Raw genomic sequence first — 20,412 nt, 5'->3', positions numbered from 1 at the left:
CCTCTGGAAGAATCAATTATCTTTGCCGGCATCCGTGAGGCCAATTGGTCAGGACGGAGAACCTAACCTCTTGCACTTAAGTTTGAATTCTCATTCCTACAAATTAGAATAATTTAAACTATCACTTGTATTATAAAATAAAATGAATAAATAAAAAATCAATGATCTTTTATTAAAGATACACAATTGAAGGCCCAAATAAATTAACAAATTGAATTAAATTAGGAAATTCTTTTTACCCAATAAAGAAAAAAGGAAGGGATATCAGACAAATGAGTAATCATGGACATCTATCTGTTGTGTAAGCAGCATGTTGGACCATCCATCATTTTATTTTTGACTGCTTGAATGAATGTTATAAACGTGAGGGCTCACCATCATCTGATATATCAAGACAGTTTTGATAGCACAAGATTTTCCAGGCCACAAGGGCTGTGGGCCCTACATCTTTCACATATAGGAGGCTAGCATAATTGGTATGAGTGCGTAGTACTTTAGATTTCTCCCTAAATAGAAATAACACAAGCCAGAAAGAGGGTCCAATAGAAAATATAATACTACGGTTATTAAAAAAAACATATATATCATCTCTTTTCGGATGAGGTAATTTATTGGGTGCTTCCACATCAAGTTTTCTAAAATTTCTTTAATATGATTTTGCATAAGTTCTAATTAGAAGGGGTGGTGGTGGTCCATCAAGTATACTGCTCATTTGCCTTGCTTATCAAGCAACCTTCTAATACCTCTCTCTCTCTCTTCTCTCTTTCCTCTCTCTCCTCTCTCTCTGCAACATTCATGGCAAAAGCATCATGATCAGCACTCCAGCTCAAAACCCATGTGAGTACCTATCATCTTTCTTTTTTCTTCTCTACTATTTTTTCATTTTCTCTCACTGCCATGAAGAAAAGATTTGGCTTTATTATGCCTCTTAACTATAATATGTTATACAAAACCAAAAATAAAGTAAAAATTTCTGGGACTGTAAAATTCCTGATTTCGTCTTTATCACTCAAAGTCTCTGCTGCCACGTATAAGTTCAAGTATGTCTCTGTTTTTTTTTTGGGGAGGAGGGGTTTCAAGAATTTAAATATCAACTTTATTGACATCTACCTTTTACCATGAAAATACCAACCATTATTTTATTATAAACAAGTAATATATATATACAGATACTGTAATATTGTATCACTCTATTTTTTTTCCCTTTTTTTCCCAATAAATATATACAAATTTATAAATATATTAGTACTATGTGAAAGATGGGTTCCTCTGCTTTAGTAACAGCTGTGAAGGCCGTTTCTTGCCTTTTGCTTTTGTAGTCAAGGCTCAAACAAAGGTGAGGGAGAGGCCTTGATGAGCTAGCTAGCTTTAGAAAAACCAACTTGGTTTTCTCTCTTTCTATCCTCTTCTTCTCTGTGTGTGTCTGTGTATGTGTGTGTCTGTGGTTCTGTCTGTCTGTGTGTGTTTCTCTCTCTCTCTCTCTCTCTCTCTCTCTCTCTCTCCCAAACCGCCTAGCTACATGCGCTGCTTAAATTAGCTAAGGCTTTAAGGCTTAAAGGTGGTATGTAGTAGTATAGGGGTATGAGAGCAACTTTTCCTTTTTTTTCTCACTGCCCCTTCAGTTAAAGTAGAGAGGCAACTCTCAGCTCTGGTGTTTTCCATGGTTAAAGCAGGTTTATAGCTCAACCTCACTGCGACAGTTTCCTCTTTTTCTCTCCTATAGCTTCAGCTTCTTCTCCTCCTGCTCACTGATTTTCCTCAATAAAAATATATTTGTATTTTCTGTCTTGGGTGTTTATTTTCTCATTTGGGTTTTCCAAAATCTATTCTTTTTTCATATTGGTTTCAGTTTCAGCCAAGGAAACAACTTTCCAATCTGCAAAACTTGTGTTTATATTTCTTTCCATATAAAGATTTTGTTTTCATACTTCATCAGCTTGATGAAGCTGTACTTCTTGCTTGAGAAAGGCTCTATAGTTTGTTCATATTTTGATCTTTCATCAAGTTCCTGAACCAATCCAACAATATCAATCAAATTCATTTCTTTTTTCTTTTTGAAGAGTACCCTTTTGGAACACAGTTGATATATCGATAGATCTCAATCGAATTTGTGTATGATTTCTGTATAGAGAGCAAGCAGCTGGGATATGAGCAGCAGGCTGTTTTACAAGGATGGTGACAATTTCATATGTAAGTTGATGAGTTTGAGAGAAAGGAGATAGCATCCAATCCTGGACGTTGAAAAGAGCAATGAATAAGAGTAATTTGGGGTCCATCAGAAGCTCTGATCTCATTGATGCCAAGCTTGAAGAGCATCAGTTGTGTGGATCCAAGCAGTGCCCCGGTTGTGGACACAAACTCGAAGGAAAGCCGGTATGGATAATTATGCTAATTCAATACTATTCTTATCTTCTACAAAAAGGATTTGGCATATGAAAGTATCATGCTTCTTGTATATAAAATTTGATAGTAATTATTTTCAATATGGAGAAAAAAATTTATATAAAAAGGGTCCATCTTTATCTTTTACTTTAATTTGTTTGTTCTCCTTTCTTGCTTTAATTCAATATTTTTACTTGAAACTTATTACTAAATTAAATGGAGTTTGCTGCAGGATTGGTTAGGTCTACCAGCAGGAGTGAAATTTGATCCAACAGACCAAGAACTGATTGAACACCTTGAAGCGAAGGTAGAAGGCAAAGACACCAAGTCTCACCCTTTGATTGATGAGTTCATCCCTACAATTGAAGGAGAAGATGGGATTTGTTACACCCATCCTGAAAAACTTCCAGGTGATGATCACTATTTGAAAATTACTCTCTCTCTCTCTCTCTCTCTCTCTCTTTCTGATTAATTAAGTTGAAATTTTATGAATTGCAATTAGTCTGTTTCTTCCCATACACTGCTTCAGTTGGTTATGACTTAATTCGAAGAATCTCAATATTAATTGGGTGAAAGTTTGTCGTACCTAAGTCAACCTAACTTTGATTTTGATTGCTTGACCACATTATTTCTTGCAACAGGAGTCACAAGAGATGGCTTGAGCAGGCACTTCTTCCACAGACCTTCGAAAGCTTACACAACTGGGACAAGAAAAAGAAGAAAAATCCAAACCGAATGTGACTTGCAAGGTGGGGAAACAAGGTGGCACAAGACAGGAAAGACCAGGCCAGTCATGGTGAATGGCAAACAAAAAGGGTGCAAGAAAATCCTGGTCCTCTACACCAACTTTGGGAAAAATCGAAAACCCGAAAAGACGAATTGGGTGATGCACCAATACCATCTTGGGCAACATGAGGAAGAGAAAGAAGGAGAGCTTGTGGTGTCAAAGATATTCTATCAGACACAGCCCAGGCAATGCAACTGGTCTGATAGAGCAAGCGCAACAACTGGTGAAGGAAGCAGTGATATCGTGCCTGCTAATAGCAGAAGAGATAGTGGCAGTGGGAGTTGTTCTTCTAAAGAAATAATACCACCCCATTCTCATTCTCATTCTCATAGAGAGCATGACCAAATGTCTGCAGTAGCATCTGGAGTTGCAGCCGCTGCTCCTATTTCAAGTTACAGTGCCATGGACATTCATCAGTTGAAATCAGACCACTTCAGCTTTGCCCCATTCAGAAAAAGCTTTGATGAGGTGATTATTTTAATTTTCATATACACACACACACACTCACTCACACTTATATTTTTAATTTCATTTTAATTAAATTTCCATGCAACTTATATTTTTAAATCAAACACTTATAAACATCATTTTGTTTTTTACGTTAATCTTTTCCAACAATTTAATTAGTCATATATTATGTAAATATACGTTGCTATCAAAAAGGTTTCAATGTTGTTAACTATTTTCCTCTCAAACCCATTGCTTGCATTTGTGGCATTACAAATTTCATGGACCTCTCTTGATTATCACTGTCATCTAACTAAAAACCAGTTTACCCACCAAAAGGGTAGCACTCGTAAACAAATTACATACATATAGAAATTAAAACAATAAAAAGAAAAAAGGGAAGTGCTCAATAAACAGTGGTTGATAAAAAAAATAGACATGGTAGCGAATTTGTTCATGGGGTGTCCATTTGCAGGTAGGGATAGGAGGAGAGGCTTCAACAGCAAGGGAAGGACCGGCATCTGGCACGTGCGAAGAGATGAGAGGGGAGCACCACCACCAGAGATCAGTACCACAGCCTCATCATCATCATCATCATCATCATATGGCCCATGAAGTAGTACCTGATCACCCTCAGCATGATCAACATCAACAACAGCAGCAGCAACTACATCATCAACAAATTGCTACAGCTTTCCACATCAGCCGTCCTTCACATCCCATTTCCACCATCATCTCTCCACCTCCTCTCCATCACACCTCCATCATTCTTGACCAAGACTCTTACTCTCGAATCATGCTCCAAAATGAAAATTTCCAGGTATTTAACAAAACCCAATATATATTCATCCATGCCATGTCACTTAGAGCTCATGCCTGTAAAAGGAATAGTGCGTATAAGTTTTCTAGTTGGTTTGTTTTTACATTATTCTCCTTTTCTTTTCTTGTTTTAGTGGTCACGTACATGTTCTTATGAGAGGTGTATTTAATTTGTCCCGCCAAACTTTCATAAAAAAAAATGTTCCTCAACAAAAGGTGGTGGGGAGAGAGAGAGAGAAAAAAAAACCGAGTTAATGACTCGGACTGAGTTCCACCCGGGTCGTCTGTTATAATAATTAGGTCATCCACATAACTAAAACTCATTACGTCTAAGTCATGTTGTATATGTGGCAAACTCATCCCTGGTGTTGCTTTTGGTGTTTGCTAAATTGCAAGCATGAAAACTGTCTTTTCACTTTTTTAATCCGTGAAGACAATATCATTATGATATATATATATATATGAGTTTTTATTCATTTATTTTATTTTATTTTTGGTGGTTTGTCTTTTGAATGACTACAGGCGCAGCAACAGCACCAGCAACAACAACAACAACAGCATCATAAAATGGGAGCAAGGTCTGCATCTGGTTTGGAGGAACTCATAATGGGATGCACCTCCAGCAGTAATGTAAAAGAAGTGAGTAGATATATCGATCTAACTTTTTGACTCTGAATTTCATGACCTTTGTTTTGTCATAATGCCGACTAATCATAAGTGAAAAAGAAAGAAAAAGTAAGCCAGTGGATTACAAAGAACCAAAAGCAACAAAAACCAATTTCTTTATTACTATTAATTTAAATTAAAGATAGGAGAAGCCAAAGCCTTTTTGCCCTTTTCTCTTTATCTTTGTTTTTCATTTATATATATATATATATATATATATATATATCTGTGTGTGTGTGTTTTGGTAGACACTTAGCAGATCTAGACTCTAGCTAGTCTATAGAATATAATCTTTCTTGCTACCTGACTGTAAAGCCGTCATAATGTTCAAAATAGCAAATTTCAAAACACCAAAGCTACTGTGCATGTGACCCTTTTATTACCACCATTTTCATTTCTCATTATCATTATCATTTCTAAATTCAGATCGTAAACAAAAATTGTGTTTCCATTCCTTTTTTTATCAGATCAAGTACCCTAACCTAACAAAATAGGCTATTATATGTAGAGGAGAGAGAGAGAGAGAGCAATGTACATTGTGAAAACGACCGGCCTTCAACTGAAACTCAAGTAGAAACTCTCTTTTTCACTTTTAGAAAATACAAGTAGTGATACCTTCAAGTAGCAGCTTCCCCTCGGGCTCTTTTTTCGGTTGTTAAGTATCTGCTAATTGTACTTAATAGTTTTCAGAGAAAATTCTTTGTTGCATATTAATTTATTTATCAGGAAATTAGTTTCATAGAAACCCTACTAATTATCCTAATCTAAACCGGGCACGCTTACGATTCATTTTGTTGCAGGAGTCATCCATGCCAAACCCTCAAGAGGCAGAGTGGATGAAGTACTCTTCCTTCTGGCCTGACCCTGACAACCCAGATCATCATGGGTAGAAGAGAAAACCCAAAAGAAAAAAAATTTCATTAGAGAGAATAATAAACACACCCTCATCAAAGTCACAGTCACAGGCTCACAGACAGACAAAGTCATTATCCTCATCATCTGTATTTTGCCACCACCCTCTCCCCCGCAAGTTACTTTCAAACGTGAGAGGCCAAAGAAGTTGGTTTGGTCATCAACTTTTTCTTTCTTTTCTCTATCTTGGGGGGTCTCTGGCTAGCTAAGCTCTCTCTCTCTCTCTCTCTCTCTCTCTCTCTCTTGGGTCTCAACTGAATTAACTGAGCAAACAGTCCATGTTGGAAAGGAAAGAGAGAAAAAAGAAGAAAAGGAGAAAAGAAAAAACGAAGAAAGGCTGCTGCTCTCATCTTCTGACAAATAGAAGGAGAACCAAAGACCCAAAGCAAACCCAATATTATTCTGCATGAAAATCATCACCTTTATCATTACACAATACCATCTTTATGGGTTATTCTTATTATTATTTTATTTATTTTGAAAATGTTTGTATAATGTTTCTTTCCTTCTTTCTTGTTCTTTACAGAGAAAAAAAAATACCAAAGAGTTTGCGCCAATTGCAACCTATACTTTGTTCATTGTGCTTTGGTTAGTGATAACTTTGTTAGTAAAGATATATCAATAGAAATGAAAATGTGTTATTATATTAAGACAATATCGTTGTTCAGAGTGCTTTGCTTTTTGACCACTTGGAAAATATATCATAGAATAACAAACAAAACAAAAAAGGAAAATACTTCCCTCCTTACCATGTAAGCGCTTACATTAATTCCTGTCAATAACAGTGTATATGTGTGCACAAGTTCTTCTTTTTGTGTTTTTTATGAATTATTTTTGCATATATGTCAAACTATAATTCGCATGAAGAGGAATATCTCTTTACAAGGAATGACGCATGCAGTATCCAAAAGAAAGAGACATAAGGAATTGATTCTTCATTATGTCATCTGTAAGTGTTTTACATATGCTATGGAAGCAGACTTAACTTTCTTCTTCATTTATTTCTTTTTTCCATTCTTTTTCCTACTTGCTTGCGTGTATACAGCAATTATACAGAAATGTATATATTTGCCAGTAAAGATCGAATTCTCTGCGCGTCAGTTCTAAATTATCAACAAATGCGAAGAACTTTCAGGCTCATCTGTTTCGAGTGACTGCTTGTATTTCTCTTGAGGTTTTCCTATTAATATTATGAAAAGGAAGTTTGCTTTTCTTTTGTTAGGAAGGAGAGAAACTTTACTCTGTTGGTTCCCATGCACCACCAAGTCCCTTGGAAAAATTGATAAGGCTCTAATTGCATCTTTTGCTCTTAAAGGAAGTGGAAGTGGGGTTGAGCTCAAACTTGTAGTTGGAAATTAATCTGGAATCTTAGTATAAGATATAGTAACATGGAGTTTCACATTTTTAGTAGTGATCAGTGCCTCCGTTCTTTTATTTCTTACTTCTTTATTGCTTTATTCTATTCCAGATTCGAGCTTTTTCAGCAGTATTATTATTATAGACTACCAGTAAAGATGTGCTTATCTCTCTCTCTCTCTCTCTCTCTCTCTCTCTCTCTCTCTCTCTCTCAGAGAGAGACACAGACAGAGAGAGAGAGAGAGAGAGAGAGTAACGTGCATGCTATCTTTATTTTCATGGGACGTGCATGAAATAAAGCTAAAAACAAACATGGAAGGTAGGCAACTTCATCGTAATTTCTGAAGGGAATAAAGAGGGGAACAAAGAATGAAAGGACAAGAATAAACTTTAAGTTTCGAAATGACCAACATCTCCTGAGAGCCCTCGTTCAGATGAATTATCCTATTTATTATATGTTTATTTGCATATATACATGTATATATATGTCTTGTTCGACATCAACCTAAAAAGGTGAAATTGAAGTCTTTGGCTTTATGGAAGATTTTGGATGCTCTCTGTGCTTTTACGTATCTTTTTAGAGATATAGAGGGAGAAGAGTTTAAAAATAGGTACATACGATAGTAGGGCGAAGCAGGGAGGGCTAAGATCTGTGGATGTGCAGAGATTTGGTCCCATAAAGAAGTTGCAGGAAGAATTGTAAGTGGTAGGTAGTGCAAGGACGAATATCACAACATGGCCAAACTCTCCCTTTTTCAGATTCTTCCACAACCAACCACACCACCCTACTCCTTTTATATTTATATATTTCACCACCTTTTCAGTTTTCATATATAAAAACACAAACTCCCACTGCTTCTGCTTCTGCTTCTGCTTCTACCAAGCTCTAGGTGGTTGTACTAGTTTTGGTTTGGAGGGTTTTGGTGAGCATATCGTGCATGAGTGGAGACTTAAGCAATGAGATATAATAAAAACAATAGAAATATTATATATATATATTTATTGATATTTCATTAATCTATTTTATAGATACTCATTCATCATCTCTACAAAATCACTTGAATCATACCATTTGACCATTGAGTATTGAAATTTTAGTACTTTCTTGAAGCGTTCATTGATTTTGTAAGACACAATTGGATGTCAAACGGTTTCAGATTTATCTAATTTTTTGTAAGGATGATCTATGAATAAAGACCTAAAAATAGATGGTTTGGATCAAAAAAATTGATCAAATAAAATTATTTGAGGATCCTCAATAGAAGGGGACTGATATTATATATATATATATATATATATATAAGAATAATGTTCCATGTAAGAATATTGTGTGCATAAAATATTAATAATTCAAATTTATTGTGAGGAGGTTTTAATATGAGAAAATTTATGACAAATGTGATTGTAGGATCCACAGTAGAAATAAGGTTTGTTTACACGATTATGCTATGAAATAGGATATCAGATCAGACACACAGTAAAACACCAGACGTTTGTACCGAGATGCTACACAACACAAGACGGCCACTAAAGTTGCAAAGGTGCTTTCTTTGAAAAGCCAACAGAGCTACTACCACACTTGAGTCATTTTTCGGTGTATTACGGTCATGCTATCACGTGATGTTATAAAACGTTTATTTATATATTAATAACACTACATGACGATCACATCTTAGAATTTTTCAATCATATTACGGTTTAAGCAGGAAAGAATATGGTTTTCTGTAAATTTCTTCCATATATAACGTGTATGGACTAATCGGGCAAAAGTGTGGCGTTGAACAATTAGACTATATGTGGTCACAGATGCTGAAAACAAAGTTCTAATAATAATAATGTTATCCTAAGATAAGATAGGATTGGATAAGGAGGGGAAAAGGACAAAATAAACTGCTAACGTATGAGTGTTTATAATCCTGAAGAGTAGTTTTAGGTACGAATTAATAATTATTTCATTATAAATAAATAAAAGAAATTGAACGGTAAGTGAGCGTGGATGGATGGGCTTAAATGGGCCGCCCAACATGGGCCTTGAATCCCCACTAAAATTACGAAGAATTAATCCCTGTCATTTAAATATGTCCTCAACTGCAAAAGGACCAAGTGGCAATTTGCCAATACTTTCGAATAAGACAACAGACATTGGGGTCAGTTCATGAATAATTATAAATAGGTAAATCTCATTGGATTGGTACCCTACTACATGACAAAACCGAAAAATATCAAAGCATTATTATCTTGTCTCCATCTTTCCATGCAATTACAGAATATCAAAAGTAGGATTGGAATTTAGAATTGGAATTTCGACCCAAAAAAAATAAATTAGAATTGGAATTTATGACCAGTAGGGAATTTTTGTTGTTGTTGTTGAGAATAACGGATTCTTAATTTATGAACCTCTAAAATACCCAACTAATGCACATCAAAGGCTTCTCCATCACCACCCTCACCATCTGCAGCTGTCGCCTCGATGTTGGTTCCACGACATCCATTCGCTGTGAATGCCCAAATTTTTCTAATTAAATCCCGCGATTTTCTTTGTTCACATCAATACTTAAAATATTAAGCTATTAAGTTTTCTTATTATGGTCATCCAACTTAATACTTAATCCTAATACATCTATATTTCACACCCAACCACTATTCATATTAAGTTTTAGAAAAATACAAACTCTTCTACACTCTACTGCCATATTATATTACTCTTCTCTTTCAATCCAAGAAACCTACTACACTCTCATCTTCTCTTCACAAACACGTTTGACAACAGTATTTTTATTTCTTTAAGTAATGTGAGGTTAAGGTAAACTTAAGAATGGTGAGGGGCAAGATAGCAGGGTATCGGGTGTGGAATGTGGGGTGTGAGGTTGATGAGGTTTTTTTTTTTTTTTTTCCTAATGAGTGTATTTAAGGGTAGTTCGAGAAGATAATGAGGTTTTCTTAGAAGTTGTGAAAATTTGAATTAGAAGTAGAGGGTGAACAAAGAGAAGTGCATGGGTTTAAATAGAAAAACTCTATATAAACAATCCGGCTTGCTTGTTGATTTCCTATTTATTTGTGACAGCTTAAAAGCTCTTCATCTTTGTTTCTCTTTTTTCTTTCTCCAACTCACAAACAGCAGAGAGGTCATGAATTTTAGCTTTTGAATTTTCAAACGATCGCCAATGCTCCAATAATTGTATGATTTCTTGGTTGCTGTGTTCCCATTACAAACTTGTATAGTCTTTGGATTTGTCTTTTTTTTTTTTGGGTCCATGTCCTACTCGGACGTTGCTTTGCTAGTTTAAGGTTGGGGTTAGATTTGTAATGGCGGCTTAGCATGCGTCACAAAATTTGTCTTAGATTTATTTGGGCTCTACAATGTTGCCCTTGATTGGGGTTTGCTTCCTTCTTGCTTCAAATGTGCAGCCTACTTCACAACACAACTTGACATAAGCATCTACACAAACAACCATATTCTCTCTCCCACGCCAAGAAGGCTAAAGCAAAATGATCTTTTAAACGCAGCAGTACATAAGGGTAGGCACAAACTAGGAAACTAACAAGCAAAGCGACAATTAAAAACAGGAGAAAAATTGACGTACTCTAATGTACAAGTACAGCTCCAAATCCATTCCTCAGCCGTTGCCAAGAGTGTTATACACAACCTTCCAAGAAAGCCGCCGAATTCCTTTTTTTTTTTTTTCCCTTCATTTACCTTCTCTCTCGTAAACATGAAGCTACCAGAAACATTGGCACTTCATAAAACTTCAACATTTATTTCCACCATGCTCTTCTGTACAAGCAAAACAACTCACGACACTTGTGTGAGATGTGGGAGAGCTCAGCAAGCACGTGACTCTGGCACAGTCAACCGCCTTGTGACTGGTCCACAACTGCCAGAAACTTTCAGGGATGCAAAAAGGCAGGATAACCTAGCTATCATGGGACTGGCCTTCACCATTTTAGGAACTATTGCCAACTGCTTACAAGCATTATCGTCACATGTGCCATGATAGCCTTCAAGATCAGCTTTGGTAATTAGAACTGCATCTCCTGACGGAGAACATGCTGTGGTAGCTGGCTTACATCTGCTATATTCTTGAACAGCCTGCTTATTTTGAAGTGCAAGCAACGGTAGAAAATGGTGAGTGAGGTTGTATGGGTATGGGAATGAATGATATCAGTCACTGCAAAAGTTTAAAATGAAAAAAGATTGCAGATTACAATAAAATGCACAAGTATAAGAAAACTGCAACACATACATTCCACTGTGAGGGGGCCAGCAGCACACGAGGTCTTCTAGAGCGCACATAGTCCAGGGCTGCAGATGGTGTCATGTTCTTGTGTTTCACCTACAGAAAGCAAATCAATTGAATCCTATGATGTCCAAATGGTTGAAAAGGGTTAATGATTAGTAACTCTTCAGCTAACGCAACAGGAAAACTTTTGAAGGCAGGAGACAGTTACCAAATAGCAAAGCACGATAGTTGTGCTCCTTCCCCGACCAGCTTTACAGTGAACATAAGTAGTTCTACCACAAGATGCATTTACTGTGTTCCAGGGAAAAACAAAGGTTACAAAATTAAAATAACATTTCAACAAATGATAGCTAAGAGATTACAAACTAGCAGATAAGAGGTTGAATAAGATCACTCACAGTGAATGAATTCCACAGCCCTGCTAATATCTTCAAATGAAGGAGCAAAGAGATAATCACGTGTCGGGATTACCAGATGGTCAATTCCATGGGCCTGAAAATCATAACATCTTAAACAAATGAGTAAAAATCTAAATAGACAGGATTTAAATGCATTTCACCCTTCTTATCTAACAAAATAGCAGCAAATGACAACCATATGGCACAGAGAAGTCACGCACACGATACAAGGACGTTGGAACCAAAGTTTCATACGGTTCATTGAGAGTGATAACACCGCCAACACCCTGTCGCTTCAACTGGGGAACATCTTTGGGGAATGGAACCGCACCGAGCAGAACAAACTGAAAAACAACACCACTTATCCATTAAACACAAAAACTGAGACAACACAGGTACAACAGCACAGACTAGCATTAGAACTCTGAAACAAGGATATCTCCTAAGACAACTCCAAGACCTACTTGCATCCAATCACCAGCAAAGGCCAGAAGTTTTCAAATATGTATTAACAATATGCAAGAATCCAATTTTTCTAAGGTCCTGATAAAATGAAAACATCAAAATTTCAAAATCATTCTACATAATAGTGAGAAGACTGATTGAAACAATTATAAATAAATAAAAAAGCAAAAATATCATTCTGACAAGAAAATAAATTTTCCATATATTAAGCTACATATATTCGGTCCTCCACTCACAAACAAACTTTCTTGCAAAAGTAAATCAATTTCAAAAACTTGTTTCTTGTTTCTAAATCAGCTTTCCCAGCAACCAAACAGAGCATAGCTCCTAACTCCCGTATTCATGACAAGTGAAATAGGTTTTTTTTTAATTAAAAAAAAATTAAAATTTTTAAATTTAAGTCAATAACACACCAAAACAATTTCTGTTTTCCAACGCTTTCTAGGCAAACAAACACAGGATTAACGAAACCAATCCGCCAAAAAAACAGAACAGAAATGAAAGAGAAAAACCTGGTCAACTTCGTCCCACCATCTGAACTCAGCTTCGATCTTGTTCCGAAGCACATTATATAACAGGGTCGGGTAGAAAAGGATCCGAGCCCCGGCTCCGACTAGCGCTCTCTTGGCGTCATCAACCCTAACTATCTGCCTCCCGGAAACGCCGTCGCTCCGATCACACTCCGCCTCCTCCAATTCCTCGATCTTCATAACGCAGAGACAGACACGCACCGAAAGAACCCCTAACACAAGATCCGATTTTAAAGATAACAAACAAAAGGGTAAGAAAAAGATTCCGAATCCCTAATATCGCAAATTGCAGAACTTTCCAAAATTAAATTACAAAGTTACATACTTTGGGGATCACGGAGCAGATTTGAAATAAATCATCAAATTGGGACCGATCTGGAAGGTAAAAGAAGGGATTTTTTTTGGGGTCTAGAAACGGAAATTAGGGAAATTGAAGAGGTGGGTTTCTAAATTTGGGGACTGAAGAGAGAGAGTGTGTACTGTTAACTTAGATGCCAAGGAATTGGATATAGTATGCGAATAATTTTGGCAACTGATATCGACATTGTAAAATAGTCAATCTAAGGGATGAAGTTGATGCTTATATTTGGCCTCTGGAGTTGGATTTTATTACGGCAATGCCCCAAAGGTCATGTGTCTCTGAGGGTGACTGGTGGATCTTTTTTCATGGTGAGTCAAAAGTCTTGAAGCGGTTAGTTAATAAAGAAAAAGACAGGTTTAAGAGCCCCTTGGATAGTATTAGTAAATAATTAGATTTAGTAAAAAACAAGCCTTCAGAAGCTAAAATACAGCATGACCAATGGAATTATCAAGAAACTAAAATTATATAAAAGCTATTTCTTAGAAAAAAGGAGAGAGATTTAAAAATAAACAAATCCATGCAAGTATATGCTTTGTGAATATTTCCAAAGTGGGAAGGTACAGCAACCTTGTAAATGAAGCTTCAAACTTGCATGAAGGGTAGCTGGGTTTTTTTTGTTGGTGGATACTCTGAGCAGTGGGCCCACAGTCCTCAGGAGGATCAAAATGATAGTTTGGAAATTGCAAAGGAGGTGTTACATGAATTTTTCTTTCTTTCACTTGAACCAGAAACAGCAATTCAAAAGTGAAACTAGAAGAAGAAGATGAAATTTGAATAAATCTTGAAGAGCAGAAATGTTGCTGAGTTCAATTAGGTTTTGTAATGAATGATAGTGACAAATATGTACTTGTTGGATGATTCTGGTTTGATGTGTCCCCATGGAACATAATCCTTTTGGATTTAATTGGTTGAATGAATATTTTAAGTGGGTAACAGTTGCCATCTGGTTGTTCCCTTTCTTCAAAACTATGCTGAACCACTAGCAACCTGATTGATTGAGTGATTGGAATTTGGATTGGACTGGTTGCTGCTGGTCAAGACTTGGATTAGTTAGAAAATAAGCCAAAAATAATAATTAGTTAATACTAGATTGTTCTATATGCATGGGCCTACCCATTTTGCATAAGCCCAGTTCAAACTAGCACCATTGTTGGGCCATTAAATATAGTCTGTTTTTCAGAGCCCAAATCTGTCTCTCTTTTTTGCCCTTTCATGTTTTTCATCTCAAAACTCCTCTAAAAGGTCCAACCCAAAAAACCCAATTTCTATCTAATGAAACTTTAAAAGACTAACTGATATAATGATCTTAATCGTTGGATTAAACTACTCAACGTCATCCAATGGCTAAATAATTTGATTCAATAATTAAGAGATAGGGTCTCATCTAAGGACCTTACCATCACTATATAATTGAGGTCATATGTCTTAATCGTTGGATTAGCTGTTGGATCAAATTGGTTAGCCTGATCCAATTGTTAAGAAATAGAACATCACCTAAGTAAGGACCATATATAAGACTCTCACTATATAATGACTCAACCACCTGATATAATATTGTTAGTTGCCTAAGTTTGTTTCCAGGCCATAAATGTAATGAATCAAGTCTGAGATGCATCTAGGGCAAATAGAGGAGTTGATATTAATTCCCACACCAACTGAGCAAAAGCACATGAAATACAGGTGAGTTTTTGGTTTGCCAATTTTGTGCTACATATAATGTGTATTCATATTGCTTCCCACAAATAGTTATGTATTGCCAACATCCTTTATCTTTCTAAAAAAATGCATAGGGAGCCTAATATGATATTATCTATTGTCAAAAAAATCTTAAATTCTTACCTAATACTCACATGCTGCCTGGATCCTGCATTTTTTTATTTTCTTTTTGTTGGGTATCACAAATGATTAGAGAGAAATGGTATTGAAATTCTTGTGGCCAAGCTTTTTTACAAATACAACTATTTTGCAGGAATTCCACTTTAATGCCATGGGAGCTAGCTGCCATCCAATACAGAAATCAAAATAGCATGCGCTTTGCTTTTTGATTCATATTCACACCATCAAGTTCTCATTTTCAAATGATGGATATTCATATTTAGTGCCATACAGATACTGCCATGTTCTATATTTTTGCCTGCAGTGCTGCAGAGGAACAAGAAGCTGTAAATTTCAGTATTTTGCAGAATTATAAACATGTTATTTAGTTCCATTATGTACAAATTATTAATAAATATTAATTTTACTAGGTGGGTTTAATTCATAAGTAGACCAGGGTCAATGAAGAGAAATGCAACTAGGATAACACTTTTTACTATCTCTGACTAATAACACAATAACACGTGTGATAATTTTTCACGTGTCATTATGTTATTAATGAAGACAATAACAATGTTATTTTTCTTACAAGAAAGTTTTTTTAAGCCAATAAGTAGCCCAAAATTTAGTGTTTCAGATGCCATTGTCGGATGGACACTCATATTCATGTATAAAGGAGAAGGTGCAAAAATAAATGCTAATATTATCTGAATTATAAGTTTTTAAGACTTTTTTTTTTCTTTTTATGCTGAACTTTGTGCTAAGTAAAGAATTACTAAGATCAAGCTACAGTGTGATTGATAATGAGTTCATAGCCACTAATTTTACCCAGTTCATTTATTTGTGTGAGTTTACTAATTGACCAACCTACTGACAAACTTGTTCTATCACCATGAACACTGCATCACTCACAAGTCAACATGAGTACAGAGAAAAGTAATCACCAAATACAAAACAAAAAAAGAATTATAAATAAACCAGAGCTGGTATTCAAGCCCAAATTACAAACCCACCAGTTCCTACTCTCTCTCTCTCTCTTCAATGCTGCGACCATACTTGGACAACTTTACAAGTAAAGCTATCAAACAAGCTTTCGTCCAAAAAGAAAAAACCTATCAAACAAGCATATTTTAGTTTTTTTCTACTGAAAATGGAGAAGTGGTGGCTTCTAGCTCTTCTCCTACTAAGTGTAATTCCTATAGAAGCTGGATTTGGGGTGGGTGGTGGTGTTGGTGTTAATGTTGGCCCTGTTGCTGGGGGTTGGGGGAGCTGGAGTTTGGATTGGTGGAGGTATCAATGGAAATGGCCCAAATGCCCCATCTGGATCTTCAGCTTCAGGGCTTGACAGAGCTTACACTGCTCTCCAGGCATGGAAATCAGCCATCTCTGAAGACCCATCAAAAATTTTAGACACTTGGGTTGGCTCTGATGTGTGTTCTTACAAAGGGGTCTTTTGTGCAGATTCTCAATATGAAGTTTCTGCAGCCTCTGGCCTTGTTGTTGCTGGTATAGATCTCAACCATGCCAATCTCAAAGGCACTCTTGTCGAAGAACTCTCCTTTCTCACTGAAATGTCTCTCCTTCACCTCAACAGCAACAGACTTTCAGGCACAATTCCTGACACTTTCAAGGACCTCACCTCACTCCAAGAGCTGGACCTCAGCAACAACTATTTCTCAGGCTCTTTCCCTACAGTCACATTATACATTCCAAACCTCATTTACTTAGACCTCAGATTCAACAGCTTTTCTGGGCCCATTCCTGAAGATCTCTTCAATAGGAGACTAGATGCAATCTTTCTCAACAACAACCAATTTGCAGGTGGACTTCCTGAAAGTTTGGGGAACTCCCAAGCTTCTGTGATCAATTTAGCTAACAACAAATTCAGTGGGAACTTCCCAGCTAGTTTTGGCTTCATGAGCAATAAACTGAAGGAGATTTTGTTTCTCAACAACCAGTTAACAGGTTGCATTCCTGAGGGAGTTGGGCTCTTCACAGACATTCAAGTTTTTGATGTCAGCTTCAATTCACTGATGGGTCATCTGCCAGACACAATCTCCTGTCTGCAAGACATTGAAGTTCTCAACTTGGGACACAACAAGCTATCTGGGGTTCTTCCAGAAATGGTGTGTTCTTTGAAAAGCCTTGTGAATTTGACTGTTGCTTACAATTTCTTTTCTGGGTTCAGCCAGGAATGTGCCAAATTGTTCTACAGAAATGTGGGGTTTGATTTTTCATTGAATTGCATTCCTGGGAGGAACATGCAGAGACCTCAACCAGAGTGCTCCTTAATTCCAGGAGGTGGGTTGAATTGTCTGAGAATCCCTGGTTCAAAGCCTCTTGTTTGCGGGTCTCTCTAGCCAAGCTCAGTCTCTGTACAACAGGTTTGGTGAAAATGGCTTCTCTATTAATTAATAGCAATTATGATTTGACCTTCCCTGAATCTCAATTTTATTTCTTTATTTAACTCTCTGCATCTGAAAATAAATAAATATATATATATAATATTAGTCTCAGAAACTCCAATGGATAAAGTATGTCCAGAAAATGTTTATGATTAGCGTTCAACTCCAGCGGTAGAACTTAGAAGAAGAATCGTGAGCAAAAATTAGCGGATATGAAAATGGTTTTACTCTTCTTGTCATGTGACATTCTTATGGAATATGCGATCTTTTGAGCCTATATTTTTATCAGCTTGTGTCACGTGACATCTATTAACAATGCTCTAATTTAATAGCTTTCGTCTTCATCATCGCAGCCAAACTAAATAACTAGGTAAAATCATCTTTATCGGTCATTGCTGAAAAAGATTGGTACCACTTGAAAAGATGAACACAAATACAAGGCTTCTCTCCAGCTGGAAATTAACGAAAGGAACTAATGGCATTGGCAACCAATTATTAATATCATGGCGGCCATTGAACATAAGGGGTAGAAGAATACAACAACGTGATTATGTTACACACAATTTTGCTAGGCAATGTAATACATTGGATTTGGAAGTTTAAAGGATCGTTGGGCCACTGCAAAACCCAACAAATCACTCCATTGATCTCCCGAGCTCCCGTGAATTCGATAACCTTCGTTTATCAAATCTGATCTCTTCTCGGATTTGTAGACAGTGGCCGTTGTTCCTTGATCAGAAGGTCCTCTGTATCATTTAATAAAACATCATCAGCAATCCTTATTATCATGTTCTAAACTGTAATTCATTTCTTCATACCATGTGTATTTTGCCTCATAGCTTGAAAAGGAACAAAGAAAGAAGGAAAGGAAGAAACTTAGCCCATGTACCTCAGTAGCAGTCTCTCCCAATTGCTGTAACGTGCATATAGAAGGTTTTTCGCTGTGGCATTTCTCTGATGTTCACTCCGCCCAGTTAACAGAAAAATCTTGAAACCCAACTGCTGAAGCTCCTTGTATAATTTCAAACTAGCTGGGAGAGCAGGGGCCTTAGCCAAATCCACCCACTCATCAAAAGATGCTTCATCGAAGGTCTCTGATCTATGTCCATAAGAATATAGACATACTCAATTTCATCATATCATTGAAAAACTTAATCAATTAAGAAGGCTAAAAGCATTGATGTAGTCTAATAATCCTCTGTGTAACTCATTCTTGTTAAAGGAACATAAAACCACACCAAAACCAGCTCAAAATATCTGCTGGGAAATCGAACAATATGAACTAAATCCAGAATTTTCACAGTGAAACTCCCATTGCTGAGATTGAGGTTGGGGACTTGAAGGCAATGAACAATGTGCTAGTTTTTGCAACCCTAGTTTTTCTCAAAAACATGGAAACTACAGCATTAGTGCAAACAGATTCCACATGATAAGTTTTCTGAGTGAAGAGCTGTCCTGACTTGCTTCTCAACATTGGCACATAACAGAAGTTGAAATTTTTAGATACTGCTGCTGTAAATTCCTTTTTCTATTTTCCCCCAACAAAATTGCATTCTAAGTTGCAACAGTTGCTTCTTCCCCTTTAGGCCTTCATTTTTCATTATCATATATGCTACCTCAAAAAAGATACACGTTTAGCACAAACCAATAGGGTATTTGCAGCATCATCTTTTACAAGCATTGCAAACCAAATGACCAATAAAAGAGAAGGCTACAAATGATGCATGGTTAAAGAAACTAAAATACTACTTATGAGACTCTTAAACAAGAATTAATGCTTAATGCCCTGTTTAAACACAAGCTGTTGCATGCTCATGTTATGCATGACTAACACAAGCTGTTGCATGCTTATGTTATGCATGATTAACATTTTAAATTCAATATGCATGCAATTTCATGCATTCATTTTCACCATTTTGCCACATCAAAATTGGACTTTAGTTGAATGCAATGCAGCACCCTGTTTGATCCAAAAGATAAAAGGAATAACACTTTTCTGCTTTTCGGTGGGGGCTTGTACCCTAGCCTACATTGCAATACAGTGACCTAACTACCTTGTGGCAACCTCTCATTGGCTAACCCACCTGCCAATGACCAATTAATCACATGTATATTGCAACACCTACCACAACAAGGCAAAGCGTTCCTAACCCCACAACAATTCATTTTGCGGTAATAATCCAACAAATCAACAAAAAGTCAAAAACGCTGAGATAAGGAAATTCCACAAATCAAACGGCTGTAAACCAACAAGCTTACCCGAATCCATGCGCCTCATAGTAGGGCAAATTGGAGAGCAGAGTCTCATCGATGTCGAATACCCAAGCGTCCTTACCATCTCCTCCGATTTGAACCCCCCGAGCGAAGCTCAGCGAGTAATTCGAGACGGCTGCCGAGTCGGACAGGTACCGGTCGCCGGTCATGTAGTCCTGGACGAAGGCGACGCACCGGGACGGAATACTGGTCCAGGTTCCGGCGTCGTTGGTCTCGATGGAGAATCGCCAGCTGTCGCAGTAGAGGTTGTCGTCCGTGATGCGGTGTCGTTTCGGCGGCATTTGGATGATGGATTGGGATAATAATGTGGTTGGGATTATGAGGAGGTTGATGATGAGGAAGAGGAGGTGGTGGACGGAGTAGGCCATTGATATTGTTGACGGAAAACCCAGAAAGGTCTTTGCGGAGAACGGAAAGAGCTTTCTGGTTTCGGTCTTTCAGAGGCGAAGGGTCAAAATGGAGGGAGAGTTTTGTTACCGATAAACTTTTCTTTTTATTTCTTTTGTTTTGTGTTTCTCTGAAACGAAACTTTTTAAAGTAATTTTTTATCATTT

The 20,412-nt window shown here is 36.9% G+C and overlaps 4 protein-coding genes across 7 annotated transcripts; 2 read left to right on the top strand and 2 right to left on the bottom strand.

Moving 5' to 3' along the window:
* Window positions 1–722: 722 nt before the first annotated feature.
* Window positions 723–6,570, top strand: LOC103340794 (NAC domain-containing protein 75-like). Of its 4 annotated transcripts, none has more exons than XM_089043228.1 (7): window positions 723–837; window positions 2,130–2,373; window positions 2,615–2,792; window positions 3,024–3,637; window positions 4,092–4,436; window positions 4,958–5,074; window positions 5,902–6,570. In XM_089043228.1, the coding sequence occupies exons 2-7, from the start codon at window positions 2,251–2,253 to the stop codon at window positions 5,989–5,991; spliced, it is 1,467 nt and encodes a 488-aa protein (XP_088899354.1). In that variant the 5' UTR covers window positions 723–837; window positions 2,130–2,250; the 3' UTR covers window positions 5,992–6,570. The 4 variants fall into 4 exon arrangements, with proteins under 4 accessions (XP_088899354.1, XP_088899353.1, XP_088899352.1 ...); XM_089043227.1 differs by lacking the exon at window positions 723–837 and adding an exon at window positions 1,192–1,336; XM_089043226.1 differs by lacking the exon at window positions 723–837 and adding an exon at window positions 1,420–1,673.
* Window positions 6,571–10,849: 4,279 nt separating this feature from the next.
* On the bottom strand, window positions 10,850–13,555 carry LOC103340795 (Phosphotyrosine protein phosphatases superfamily protein). Its single transcript, XM_008244240.3, has 7 exons — window positions 13,329–13,555; window positions 12,986–13,215; window positions 12,230–12,352; window positions 12,009–12,102; window positions 11,819–11,901; window positions 11,614–11,703; window positions 10,850–11,459 (listed from the first exon to the last, which is right to left on the bottom strand). The coding sequence occupies exons 2-7, from the start codon at window positions 13,181–13,183 to the stop codon at window positions 11,193–11,195; spliced, it is 855 nt and encodes a 284-aa protein (XP_008242462.1). The 5' UTR covers window positions 13,184–13,215; window positions 13,329–13,555; the 3' UTR covers window positions 10,850–11,192.
* A 2,639-nt stretch (window positions 13,556–16,194) lies between these two features.
* LOC103340797 (Leucine-rich repeat (LRR) family protein) lies at window positions 16,195–18,078 on the top strand. Its single transcript, XM_008244243.2, is given in 3 exon segments — window positions 16,195–16,439; window positions 16,441–17,563; window positions 17,938–18,078. Coding segments are annotated over 2 exon segments (1,209 nt in total). The 5' UTR covers window positions 16,195–16,329; the 3' UTR covers window positions 17,540–17,563; window positions 17,938–18,078.
* LOC103340796 (HAD superfamily, subfamily IIIB acid phosphatase) lies at window positions 17,977–20,369 on the bottom strand. Its single transcript, XM_008244241.3, has 3 exons — window positions 19,844–20,369; window positions 18,474–18,683; window positions 17,977–18,330 (listed from the first exon to the last, which is right to left on the bottom strand). Exons 1-3 carry the CDS (start codon window positions 20,224–20,226, stop codon window positions 18,153–18,155), a joined length of 771 nt encoding a protein of 256 aa, XP_008242463.2. The 5' UTR covers window positions 20,227–20,369; the 3' UTR covers window positions 17,977–18,152.
* Window positions 20,370–20,412: the final 43 nt, after the last annotated feature.

This window comes from Prunus mume, linkage group LG8 (assembly GCF_029339155.1).
Source record: "Prunus mume cultivar Tortuosa linkage group LG8, ASM2933915v1, whole genome shotgun sequence".
Classification (NCBI taxonomy): Eukaryota; Viridiplantae; Streptophyta; class Magnoliopsida; order Rosales; family Rosaceae; genus Prunus; species Prunus mume.
Note: the sequence above shows the minus strand (reverse complement) of the source record. Positions and strands in the feature narration are given on the sequence as shown.

Coding starts and splice junctions, on each gene's coding strand:
- LOC103340794 (XM_089043228.1), top strand. CDS start 2,251: ATGAATAAGAGTAATTTGGGGTCCATCAGAAGCTCTGATCTCATTGAT. Junction 2,793..3,023: donor CCATCCTGAAAAACTTCCAG/GTGATGATCACT, acceptor TTCTTGCAACAG/GAGTCACAAGAGATGGCTTG. Junction 3,638..4,091: donor TCAGAAAAAGCTTTGATGAG/GTGATTATTTTA, acceptor GTCCATTTGCAG/GTAGGGATAGGAGGAGAGGC.
- LOC103340795 (XM_008244240.3), bottom strand. CDS start 13,183: ATGAAGATCGAGGAATTGGAGGAGGCGGAGTGTGATCGGAGCGACGGC. Junction 12,103..12,229: donor TTCCAACGTCCTTGTATCGT/GTGCGTGACTTC, acceptor TATGATTTTCAG/GCCCATGGAATTGACCATCT. Junction 11,460..11,613: donor TGGCCCCCTCACAGTGGAAT/GTATGTGTTGCA, acceptor CAAAATAAGCAG/GCTGTTCAAGAATATAGCAG.
- LOC103340796 (XM_008244241.3), bottom strand. CDS start 20,226: ATGGCCTACTCCGTCCACCACCTCCTCTTCCTCATCATCAACCTCCTC. Junction 18,684..19,843: donor TATGAGGCGCATGGATTCGG/GTAAGCTTGTTG, acceptor TTATGGACATAG/ATCAGAGACCTTCGATGAAG. Junction 18,331..18,473: donor TGGGAGAGACTGCTACTGAG/GTACATGGGCTA, acceptor TAAATGATACAG/AGGACCTTCTGATCAAGGAA.